The sequence below is a fragment of the Aureobasidium namibiae genome, assembly GCF_000721765.1.
Source record: "Aureobasidium namibiae CBS 147.97 unplaced genomic scaffold scaffold_18, whole genome shotgun sequence".
In the NCBI taxonomy this organism is placed as follows: Eukaryota; Fungi; Ascomycota; class Dothideomycetes; order Dothideales; family Saccotheciaceae; genus Aureobasidium; species Aureobasidium namibiae.
Genome location: NW_013581191.1, coordinates 465,853 through 478,119, shown reverse-complemented (window position 1 = coordinate 478,119; position 12,267 = coordinate 465,853). Strand labels below are relative to the sequence as shown.

At 51.1% G+C, this 12,267-nt stretch overlaps 3 protein-coding genes across 3 annotated transcripts; all 3 read right to left on the bottom strand.

Annotated features, from left to right (window-relative positions):
• Positions 1–1,179: 1,179 nt before the first annotated feature.
• Positions 1,180–3,077, bottom strand: M436DRAFT_85069 (uncharacterized protein; the record flags this gene model as incomplete). Its single annotated transcript, XM_013568776.1, has 3 exons — positions 1,180–1,536; positions 1,589–1,920; positions 1,973–3,077. The coding sequence occupies 3 exons, from the start codon at positions 3,075–3,077 to the stop codon at positions 1,180–1,182; spliced, it is 1,794 nt and encodes a 597-aa protein (XP_013424230.1).
• A 1,897-nt stretch (positions 3,078–4,974) lies between these two features.
• Positions 4,975–6,217, bottom strand: M436DRAFT_54554 (formate/nitrate family transporter; the record flags this gene model as incomplete). The annotated part of the gene is made up of 5 exons (XM_013568586.1): positions 4,975–5,116; positions 5,209–5,321; positions 5,381–5,462; positions 5,521–5,972; positions 6,029–6,217. 5 exons carry the CDS (start codon positions 6,215–6,217, stop codon positions 4,975–4,977), a joined length of 978 nt encoding a protein of 325 aa, XP_013424040.1.
• A 1,345-nt stretch (positions 6,218–7,562) lies between these two features.
• On the bottom strand, positions 7,563–11,132 carry M436DRAFT_85067 (uncharacterized protein; the record flags this gene model as incomplete). The annotated part of the gene is made up of 3 exons (XM_013568775.1): positions 7,563–9,737; positions 9,792–10,042; positions 10,097–11,132. 3 exons carry the CDS (start codon positions 11,130–11,132, stop codon positions 7,563–7,565), a joined length of 3,462 nt encoding a protein of 1,153 aa, XP_013424229.1.
• Positions 11,133–12,267: the final 1,135 nt, after the last annotated feature.

The window sequence follows — 12,267 nt, the reverse complement described above, 5'->3', positions numbered from 1 at the left end:
TTGCAGCCTATTTGGGCAAAATAGTGATAACACGAGTGAGGGGGGAAACAGCAGAGACAGCTTGCTAGCAAAAGCAAATTCCACTCTTTACTCGGAATCATTTGAGGTTCTGGGAAGAAGCAGGAGGTCATAACGTATGAGGTAGAAATCTTCAGAATCGACTGGGACTTTTTTAGTATTAGCGAGAGTAGATGCTTGATGCTGATTATAAAGATTGGTAGGCAAAAGGATCTCGGGTTTACATATCTTTTCAAGTCAAGCAGCGGTAGTGTGACTGACCTCTAAGCTATCGAGAATTGCATAAACTACTTGTAGAAGAGTGGTATGTGCCAGAGAGAGTCTGGTCGTATCTGTTTTGCACAAGAGGAAAACTGCACGATCGAAAACATTCTTTTGCATCAATTTGTATTGCTTGCTTCTTTCTGATGCTTTGATCCAGACTCACATGATGAATATAGATTCCCAATAAACCGACTATCAAAATGCACAAACTACTTCTGAAACCAAGTCATGCCAAAGAGAGTTCGAATCATTTGCACATCGGAAACTACAATCAAAAAACATCCTTTGCATCAATTTGTATTTCTTGTCCTGAACTCTCGTTCTCAGTCACTACTTCTTATTTTGGAAAAAAAGAGAAAGTTCCGCCCACAAATGCATCATCTTTTGCCTTAGCCTTTCAACCCCCATCATCCTTCTAAAAACAACACATTCACGCTCTTTGGCACTCCTCTTATGCGTTCTCTCCTCTGTGCAATCAACATAGGAGACAGACGATTGGAATACAGTAAAACAGAAAAAACGAGAGATTTGAGCCCGAAGAAAGAAAAAAAATGCCACCTCCCTAATGCCAATCTGGCTACTGGTGTTGACAGGACAGGACAGGACAGGACAGGACAGGGCAGGGCAGGGCATGGGCAGAAAACAAGTTCCCTCGATACTAGTCCAACAAGAACAACGAAAGGTAAGGAGATGTGTGAGACAGAGTGGAAGAACGGGATAATGTGGAGACGTTTTTTCATTCACACTTTTTTTTGCTGAGTGGGTGCGTTTGGTGTGGGCACTTCTGGGGGTATTTGGGATATGCTTTGCTGCTTGAACGGGCAGGAACGAGAAAGTCTGAATGTCTTTCATAGGACAAGGTGCGTATTGTACGTGACAGAACACAGTAACCAGAGCTCACAACTCTTCGTCTTCGTCGATGGGTTGCGTGGGCGCGGACAGTTGGGTGGGATCCGACGTGCTTGCAGAAAGAGGCGAAGCTCCCAATGCAGATGGGTGGGTAGTAGGCGCTGAACTGGGGCCTGTAAGACTGGGTTTACCCAATGGACTGGCATCAACGGCTCCCTGGCTCAGACGATTCTTCTTCAGAGGACTCTCGGAGTAGACGTCTGTGGGCTCAGCGAGCAGTTTTTGACTGGCCTTGTCGCTGGGCGAGGTCATGTCGTCGGTGGTGATGTGTGCTGTGGAGGCTCCAACATGGGGAGATTTGCTGGGAGTAGGATTGTTCATCTCGCCCGAGTGCTGGCGCTTGAGCTGTCGATGGGTTAGTCACGGAACTGTATAGATTGGAAGGCACAAAACGTACCTTGATGTGGCGCACACCCTCGGCCATCTCTTCCTGACGCTGGCGATCCTCTTCAGTCAAGATAAGAGGGTTACCGTTCTCATCCTTGACATCAACGTCGTCCATCTCATCGCGAGCGACGGGCTCCTCATCATCTTCATCGCTGTCCATGGCATCGGCATTCTTTGAGCCCTTGCGAGTAGCGCGTGCAGCAGGGTCGCGGTAACTTGAGAAGCCCTTGGTGCCTTGATTCTTCAGAGGGCCGAGTTTCGAGAAGTCAGTGCTACGTTTTCTCGTGACGGTTGATGAACTCTTGCGGCTGGGTGCAACGACGCCCATCTTCTCAAGTTGCTCTGCAGAATCAAATTAGTACAAGGAAAGAAAGAAAACATAAAAAAAACTTACTGGGACTGCGGTAATAGAAGGTAAAAGTAGCAAAAGGGCTGTCCGGGGGATCTATGCCTGTGACAGTCTGTGTGCTAATACTTTTAGGATCAAGCGTCTTGGGCTTGTCAAGGCCGGTGGTGTGGTCGACATCCTCATCTTCGGCGCCATCGTTGTTGGTGCCTTCATCATCGTGGACGTCGAATTGCGGCGAGTATTCTCCACGCTTGATTTCACCAGAGGCAAGAACGCGGAAAAGAACAATCTTGATCTGGCCAGCAGCTTCGCTTTCGGGCACGTCCGAGTCCGAATCCGAGTCAGACATGTCGTCGTCTTGTACGATGGCCTCAGTAGGGGCGCCATTATCTTGGCCATAACGCAGGACGGTGTTACGGTCGTAGCGGGGCTTGTCCTGGTCATCTTCGTCGTCACTGTCTTCTCTCTTGATTTGTCTCTTTCTCTCCTCGCGTTGGCGCATCTTTTCAAACTTCTTTCGGCGTTTGTCGATCAAGGCGGCTTTGGCTTCCTTGTCGGTACTCGTGAGATCGAGTCCGTTGAGCCAGCGCTCCAGGCCGACCTCGCGGAAAAGAAAGTCGCGCTCGGCCAGACCACCTCCCTCGCTGTCCGGGATGCTGACCCATCTTGAGTTGACCCAGGTCTCTTCACCCTTGCGGAGTAACGTGGCAACCTCCTCTTTTTGTCTTCCGTCAAAGTAGATGTAGGCGGCGATGGTTTCGTTGGGTGACGAAGTGCGGGGCTGATAAGGCGGGATGAGGACTTGAGGTTTGCCAGTGTCGGGATCGATAGGCGGAGGCTCCTTTCTGGGCAGGCCTCTAGTCATGCCAGAGGTTTGGGGGCCGACATAGACGCCTTTGGGGTTGGGGTTGGTGGGTGTAGGGCGCGGAGTCGAGTAGGGAACTTTCAGTCCTTGTGTGAGAAGAGTGATAGAGACGGCGAAGGTCGACTGCTGAGGCTGGCCAGTGGTCGAGTTTGGCGGGACCGAAGGCGGAGGGACGGGGATGTAGGTGTTGATGCGACCGAAGCGCGACAGACTCTGGACACCATGCTCGGAGAGAGGACCTTCGGGAGTGTGTATGCTCACGGCGATGCCTTTGAAGCACGGCATGTTGGCTGTGCGAGCGACTTGTTGGCTGAAGGTCGAAGCAGAGGGCTATCTGACCATCCACGGGCGGCGTGTATACGTGTTGTGTGGGTACCGTGTGTGGGTGTTGAACTTGGGCGTGTTTGGATCTTGAGGTGGCTCCAAGGGGCGGGGTCGAGTGGAATAATGCTGGTCGTCACAGGTTGTGTGCGTCTTGCGACTGGCAGAAGCGACGGCGAGCTGAATAGTCACGTTCTGCTGGGTCGCAATGCGATATGCACGAGCAGAACCACGGCCCTTGTGTGCTTTGTATGCACTGCGATGACGAGCCGGCCAATGATTCTGCTGCGAACCAAGCTACCGCAACTGAATCCACATCTCTCTCCAACTCGCCAAGACACAAACTGCATTAATTATCGAAGGCCGGCCTTGTTTTTTGTCCCTCCTTCAATCGACGCTTCATTTCGTCTATCAAATCTTGTTCCTTTGCATCTACCCTGTGCTCAATCCTTCCTTCTGAGATATAGTCCATGGTTTCACATTCTCTGCATGTCCAATCTTATGCAATCAGATGCCTGTTTCATCCATCCCACCTTTATCTTGATACGCGCCATGACGCGTCTTCGCGTTCAAACTCTAAAGCCGAGGCTTGACGTCGTTTCGTCCGACATTTCTTCTTCATTATCTCGTCCATATTCTTCACATACATACATATACTATAGCCTTGAGCATACGGTAGGCTAAAATAGAAGGATGCCACAAAGGTTCTCGTTCTCAGAAACCACGAGTCAGAACTGCCAACTGTTGCCTAAGTATGGAGCTGTGCTGCCTGACCCGCAGCAAAACACGTTCATACGTCTTTCCTCTCAAAGATGTAAAAGTCTTATAATCTGCTCTTCGTTTCCAATAGCTTTCTTTTTCTCGGCAGTCGCATCGACTTGCAATTTCTCTCGTCCTCGTCTCATCATCCGTCATCCCTCTCATACGCCACAAAAACTCAAGGTTTCGACGAATTTGAAGACAGTCATGACCACATTCATCAGTCTACCCATCTTTGTACTCTATCTTTTGACAACATTCCCGATCCTTGTACGCGGAAACGAAACAACACATCCTGCAAGGAAGCACAATACTCCACCGCAACTTGCATGTCTGGACTCAGGATATTGCGTACCAAAAATGGTATCAACGCCATCATTGGATCCGGAAAGCCATATCAGACTGGGAATCAACAGCGAGGCATCTTTGGCATCACAACTAGGAGGAGCAATGTTGGGCGAAAATGTTGTCTTCGCTGTTGGGATCGCAGAATGACTGCTCAGGGGATGATGCACGAGGGATGGAAGACTAGAAAACACTCCGTTGGATTGGGAACAAGGCACGCATCAGGAGCCCATCTCTATCTGTCGAGGTGCTAAAGACCAAGGATTTTTTTCTACTCTCCTCCAGCGATCGTCGAGAGTCATCTTACACACCCAAAGCTATCCTCGTCCTTTCTTCCACTCGAATATGGAGGCACAATGATTTCCACATTGAGACGATGGCCAAAGAGTGCCCAGAGCGGATCGCCTCTCGATAAAAACCACCGCCTTTCTCAAAACCACTGTGCATCTTGATAGCTGTCACGGTAACAGACCTTTGCGCATGGAGAGGTTGCATACTTGTTCATTCAGGCTATGCTACCTGCAATCTAGAATCCGATCGTTGAGATCATAGAACCTGCTTCATGAAAACTCACTCCCCAACCCTTTCGCTGATCCTCATATCTTGTCGTTATTGTTGAACTCCACGCTATCCCAGAAAAAATAAATTTGTTGAATCAAAAAACGGGGTATCTTGTTGAAAATGAATGTCGTAAGGACAAGATGCACAGCAATGTTGAGTTTGCTGTTTATCTGTCCTATGATTGTGCGGCAGATATTTAAACCATCTTGCCATCATCCTTGTTGGATGAGTGTTGAGGGACGGGGTCCGAGGAAGAGCTGATGGAAGACCGGCTTTGAACGTCCCAGTAATCGCCATCGATGACGATTTCGGATGAATCGCCAACCAAGAAGAGATACCTAAAAGCAATACAATCAGCATAGTACTCTTGTGAGATTGCCGAAGGCACAGATAGCAGACGAAAAGCCATCGGTATCCTCGTCTCACGTACCAGTAAACAAAGGCGACAAAAACACTGCCACCAACGATGTTGCCCAGAGCAGCGGGGATCATGCTCTTCCAGATGTAGTAGCCAACGGTAATGTCAGGATGATGGTAAAAGATCTGTGGTTTCTGGTCAGTGCATCGTTCAAAGAAAGCAGAAAAGACAATCGGAAACTTACGGCCAAGGGAATATAGAACATATTGGCCACCACATGGTCTAGACCGAGCAACACGAAGGCAAACACGGGCCACCAGATTGCCCTGGAAGCGTTTTGTCAGTAAAAATACATGTGTACAGTTGCGAGAATTGAGTTCTTACGTGACTTTGGAGAAGAACTCCCTCGCACAGCAAGCCAGGAAGCAAGCAAGACACACAAGCCAGTTAGCACCAATGGCCTTCAGGAAGATCTGATGCCACATTGGTGTCACAGCCTTGGTCGTTGCAATGGTGAGAAGCTCCTTCTTGTAGGCGGCAGCCTCGAAGACACCGCCGTAGCCAATGATAACGCAGGAAACGAACAGAGCACCAGCGAGGTTGCCGAAGAAGGTCAGGAACCAGTGTCTCAGCATGAGTAAGACAGAGGTGCGTCGATGAAGGGCTGCCAAACTGGTGTACATGAAACTTCCGGTACAGAGGTCTGCTCCAGTCATGACGATGACCACCAAACCGAAGGGGAAAATGAGGGCGCCCAACATGCGGGGGATACCAGGAGCATTCTCATTGAGCCAGGAAGAGGTGTTGATAATGCTGTAACAGGCACCTCCGAAAGACTTTTCCGATGGTTAGATACTATAGTCATCTGCAAGAGGCGAGGCCAGAAACTCACCAGAAGACAGCCGGCCATGAACGAAGAGATGATGGTTTTGTCGATGCGCATGTGGGCCTTGTAGGCACCTGTTCTCGAAGAGATCTCAATGGCTTCCTTGGGTGTGTAGGCATTGTGAACAACCGGCAATGGCTGCTGTTGACGAGGTATCTCCGATGCTGCAGGCGGCAGCGTTTGGTCTGGAAACATAGAGTGCATCTTGCCAAGAACGAAAAGACCTTCGAGACGTAAAAAGCCCAGAAAATAGAAGGAATGGCAAGAGAGAATATTTATTCCAAAGAGACAGGTCGAACCAGTATTTAAGGATGCTCAAAAGACGTGGACAGACGGAGGAAGGGATGGATAAGAGTTTATGAGTCGTCGCAGCTGAAAGAAAATGCTGCATTCTTTTCATTCGCCGATCTTATCAGTATACACCGCGGGCACGACATTGCCAATCCCGTAAACGGCGAGGGCGCAGTGTGATGAACCTTGTATAGCCGCCACAAATCCACCAATGGTTTCGTAAATCATCGTGTCAGATGGGCGACGAAGGGCTTTTTTTGCCATCTGCCAAGGACAACGTGGAGAATCTAGATTTAGAGTTGGGTAAGATGAGGGGTAGAGTTTGAGTACCATACCGCCGAAAAGGTACATGTGGTAAGCGGCGAGCCTGAAGTCACGTCTAGCCTTGAGATGCTTGGGATGCTTGAACATGGACGTTCTTCCTTGGCCGTAGTGCTTGTCTTGACTTCCTGCTGACTGTCAGCATTGTGAAATACCAGACAACTCGTGCGAGGAGATGGACATGAGCCAGGTCTTGTGGAAGAAGAAGAAGAACAGAAAGAGCAGAGTTCGAGTCAACTCTCACTGGTGTTCCTTCCTTGTGAGCCGTCTCCGCAGAAATCAGTTCTTCGGATGTGGGCCAGATCTGGGGAATCGCTCATCACACATCCCGTGTCACCGCGTGCTGGGTAAACTTTTTACAAAGCAATCGAGCGCCTGAGCCTCCGCTTTCTACGGATGTAGACAACCCCGGGGTACCCCGCTTATTCTTCCTGCCTACCCGAGTGGCTCGATAAACACCCGTTGGACTGCATAGAGACTAGGGGGAAACATAGAGTAGGTGACGCGTTGAACAACACACGGCAAGGTTCTGGTTGCAACATCACTGGTCAAGGTTAGCGGTGTCAAGCCACAAGGTACACACGGCACTCGATGAATCAAGTAAGAAGAGGCAAGCGAGCTGTCAACGATAATACTCGGCAAGTGGTGTTGTTTCATACTCAAGACATAAGAGGTAAACAGAATTGTGAATGCAGAGCTCGCTATGATCGGATAAACCAAGACGAGTGAAGTAAGAAGTGAGAAGGATGAAGAGGGAACAAAACACCAAGAACGACAGCAAGACAAGAAGCCATCACTGTCTCGATCACACGTCTCTGTTGTTTCTGAACTTGCAACGGCCTGGCCCAGAGTCACCTCCTGACCAGTCAAAACGGGATCGAATCTTGAACCATACGCCACGCGTGAGCGGCAGTCTCCTCTCCTGTTCCTATGAGGATCCGGAAGTTGCCATAGCAGAGCCTAAGCTCTGGAAACTTGTACCTCTTCCGATGGCTGTAGGACCCCCAAAGCCAGTGGCAGGTACAGAGTGACCTGGCACCGGGCTACTGATCGGGCCTAGTGAGTGAGAGTGTCTTCCAGACCCAGGCGTCCCGGCGTCTGGCTCGAACTTGACTGCAAAGCCGCCAGGCGCAGAAGCCTCGTGACGAGCATGCAAGAAACCACCGCCATTTTGTCCGTCACCCTCGGTCTCGCAGATAGCTTCAATCTCCTTGATCGTGATTGGATTGTCAAGCATAACTCGCGAACCTTCAATCTGGCGCAGAAGAGCCTCGGCAGGGTGATAGTTATCATGTGTAGGTTCCCGAGCTGTCAATGCCTTGCATGCATTACATACAGCTATGCGGATCGTCAAAGGACGATTAGCACCTGACGGACGATGACCCAGACTGCCAAACGGCATCGAAGACCATCCGCTGTTGGCATTAGGGTTCCACGATGAGCTAGGTGTAGAGAGACCTGGTGGGGCTCCAAACATAGAAGGGGATGTCCAGCTACTGTTCGCGCCAAACACGTCCATGCGTGGCTGATTCTGCGAAAATACGGGTGAGCCAAAGCCACGAGGTCCAGTAATGGCACTAGCTCGGCGACTTTCTGGCACTGAAGGTAGTGGATCATCTGTATCATCGAGCAGTGCTCTGCTACCAAGATGCTTGCTCAGATCCTCCATATCAGAATTGTTTGATCTCAAAGCTGAGGGTCGCTGGATCGGGGTTGGCCGAGTGATGGGTGCAGGCGAGCTGATTGCGTCGAAGGTGTTCTTGTCAGAAGAATGAGTACGAGAGTGTGAGGCAATGCTGTGGCGTGTGGGTCCAAAACCGGGCGGAGCGGTTGGTGATCCAACTGGTGGCATCTGTTGCTGGAAACCAGGAGGACTCTCGAGTGGGTATCCCCGACCCTGTGTCATCACTCCAAGACCGTTCATACCAGGAGGTGTCGGCATGGGGTTGGCTGGGTGCATAGGCTGGAAGGGCCCGCTACCGAATGGTCCATTGGAGAAACCAGGCAGCGAGGGACGGTGGTGCATCATTGGCCCATGAGGAGCACCAAATCCAGGGAAACCGGTCATACTCGTAGGGAAACCACTGAACCCATTGTTCTGATGTTGAGGATACATGGTGGGTGGTGGGAGCTGGCTTGCGGGCGAGATGGGCTGGTGCTGTGCGAAATGTTGATTCTGCGGCTTCTGGAATATCGATCTGGGCATGGACTGATTGAAACCATTTCCTGGAGAAGTTGACTTGGTATGAACCATGGCGGGGGCCTGTTGCGATTTGGGCGAAGTAGCGTTTTGGCCCTGGAAAGAGCTTTGTCGAGGCTGTGCTGGGGTGGCAGGCTTGGGCAAGGTAGGCGTGGCTACAGGAACATGTGGTGAAGACATGATAGACGAAGCCTGCTTAGAGAGCAAACCTGGAGGTACAGCAACCATGCCGGCTTGCGAAGGACGCTTGGCCATCTGTGGTGTTTGCTGATTTCTGGCTTCTCTGTCGGCTTTCGCCTTTGCGTCTCGTTCCTTTCTTTCGCGGTCCGCTTGAGCCTTCTTCTCCTTGATGTCCCTTTCTCGCGCCTCTCGTTCTTCGCGTTCCTTTTGCCGGGCTTCATCCTTCTGCTTCTTCTCGAGTGCTTTTTGCTCACGGAGCTTGCGTTCGGCTTCCTGCTGGCGTTCGCGTTCTTCTTGTTGGCGTTTCAGACGTTCGGCTTCCTTGCGTTGCTTCTCTTCCTCCTGAGCCTTGCGTTCGGCCTCCTTCTTCTTGCGCTGCTCCTCTCTTCTCTGCTTTGCCTCCTCTTGCTTAGCTTGCTCGATGGCCTTTGCGGCAGCTTCTTCAGCCGCCTTCTCAGCATCCTTTCTAGCCTTCTCTTCCGCCTTTGCTTGCTTCTGGGCCTGTTTCTTGTTCTTCTTCTTCTCAGCATCCCTAGCCTTCTTGGCTTCACGTTCCTCCTTCTTCTTGTCTTCATCTTCCAGCTCTTCGAGTAGTTTCTGTTGACGTTCGGCAGCGACTTTTTCTCGGTAGGCGGTCAAGACACGTTGTTCGAACATTCGGGCGGCGAAGATCTGGAACATGCGACGACCCTCTTCCATGCGTTGCTCCTCGGTCATGCCGCCCTGTACCTTGTCAGTGACGCACGTGACCACTTCCCAGGAGTTATCCCGTGTTACCGTCTCGTCCTCTTCCTCTTCATCCTGGCTGTCCTCGTCGTATTCCTCGTCTTCGTATTCCTCATCATCGTACTCCTCATCGTCGAGCGGTGGTTCGTGGCCGTTGGAGGTGTAGGTGTGCGAGGGTTGTGCCGAAGCGTATTCTGCCTCTTGTTCGCGCTGCATTCTGCGTTCGGCCAGTTGTTCCATCATCTCGATAAACTTCTTGCCGTCGTTTTTCAGGAGATCGTCGGCTACGGTTAGAATGCCACCTGATATCACTTCAGCCATTTGGAGATAGCAAACTAACGGCAGAACAGGCCTACCTTTGACCGTCAGACTATTACCGAAGTTGAAGAAGTCGTTGCCTATTCCTCGCGGTACGTCGTCTTCAGGTTCGTCCTCTTCATCGCTGTACAAATCATCTTCCTCATCACTGTATTCCTCTTCCTCCTCTTCACTCATTCCTTGACTATCACCTTCGTCGCCCTCGTCTTCTTGATCGTCGTCCTCGTCATCCATGATTTCTTGGACTGGACTCGTTCGGTGATGGGGTTGGTGATGGTGAGTACTTAGCGGCAGCGGTACGGCGGAGGAAGGGTGGAAGTGTGGGGGTGGTAAACTGCGCGGAGGTGGTAGCATGCCGTGTGCCGGATCTCCGCCTTGGTGATGGGCGTACTGTTCAAGTTCGTCGTAGTATGCATCATAGAGCACTTCTAGCTCCTCCTCGATGGCAATTCTCTTACGACCACACACTGTGCACGAGCACGAGTGTTTCTGTTGTTCCTTCATCTTACGCAGAACAGCCTCTTTCTCGATCTTTAGCAGCGATTTGCGCTCTTCTTCGCTCAAGGTCAGCCAGAACTGTTTGATGCGCTCACGCTCTTCTTGTGTCGACGTGTTCCAGATGCGATCTTGTCTCGAAGAGCGTTGGCCAGACCTCAAAGGACCCGTCGAAATGGGCAGAGAATGCGGTATAGGGGGCTGGTGCATAGTGGGGCGCAGATGGTCAGGGTATGGCTCGTGGTGAGAGCTGCCGCGCTTCTTCTTCTTGTTGCGCTTTTTGCGCGAAGGTTCTAGCGAGTCATCGTTACTTGGATACGAATTCAGGCCATTGCCTAGTGGTGGTCGCGCCGCATAGGTGACTTGGCCATCGTCTTCGTCCTCGTCCGACAAGGCTTCAGGAAGCGACGGAGGCTGGCCGGGATGGGAATGGTGATCCGAGGAGGCTTCATCAGAGCCATTGTTCAGCTTTGCCTGCTGTTTTGCCCTCCTCTTCTGCTTCTTGCGGTTTCCGGTGGTGAGGGGATAGGACTGATCGCCGGTCGGAGATAGACCGTTGGGAGCGAAGGCCTGCGCCATGATGGAAGTAGGGGTGAAACCAGGACTCGCGACAACCGCTCCAGGAGATGTAGCGACTGCGCAAGGCTTGGTGGGCGAGAGTGCTATGGAAGTGATCGGCGTGGTGGGGGTCGAACGTGGTTGACAAGGCTGCGCGCTTGGAGCCTAGTGATTAGAAGGTGCGGTATTCGTGTCGTAATGTCCAGGTAAACGCTACGAGTCAACGAGCATTCGACAACAAGTGTATAGAAGGTAATGCGATTCTCTGCCAGATACACGTCTATCTCGAATGAGCCTGTTGCTACAATAGCCATATGATCCACCTGTGTCTAACATTGGCAGTATCTTGCTCTCTGATTGGTCACGCGTGCCGGGAGGAGTTGATGCCGTTATTCTCGCCCATAGTCCGTTGACAGCTTGCACTGGTATCAAGTCGTTCGTGCTCAAGGGAAACATAATTGACTGACAGTCTTCAAACCAAGTCGTTACAAGAGTGAAGCCTTCCTCAAACGCAGCATTCTGATTGAAATGAGTCTCAATGGTGTTCACGATTTCAATGCAGGCTTCGGGACTACTATGAGTTCAGCTACCAGCATCTTCGTGCCAAGGCTCAAGAGCGAGAGCCACGAAGCAGCTGCTTCCTTTGTTGTGGAGGACGGACTCGTGTTCGACCTTGAGTCTTGTAGCCCTATCGTGATCCTCCTTCCTAAACCTCTTCCAACTTTTCGTGTTTGCAGACTAGTTCGCTGTGTGACATCCTGTCAAACTTTGTAGTTCTGCGCTCGAGGCGTAATCAAGACTGCATCCTGAAACGCGGAAGCACAGCCCGCTCTGTAACTCAAGTCGACTCCTCAATCTCTCAATCTCTCTTCTGCTCATCAACCCGACCCGCTCTGACTGCAATACTTCGTCCGCCTCGCCTACATTATCGCTACAGTCTCTTGTTCCGACCCGACCACCCATACAGCAATCTACGACTCCCGACCACCGCGTCATCAACTCTACATTCCCCGACTTTCCCGTATCTAACCGTATCGTCAGCCAGTCACTCCGTCCGACTGTTGACCTAACGCTTTTCTCGATCTTCGACCTGTGTCTTTGTCCCAACCACTTGTCGCAACCTATCCCAACACCTCCGTCGGATCGTCCTGGAGAA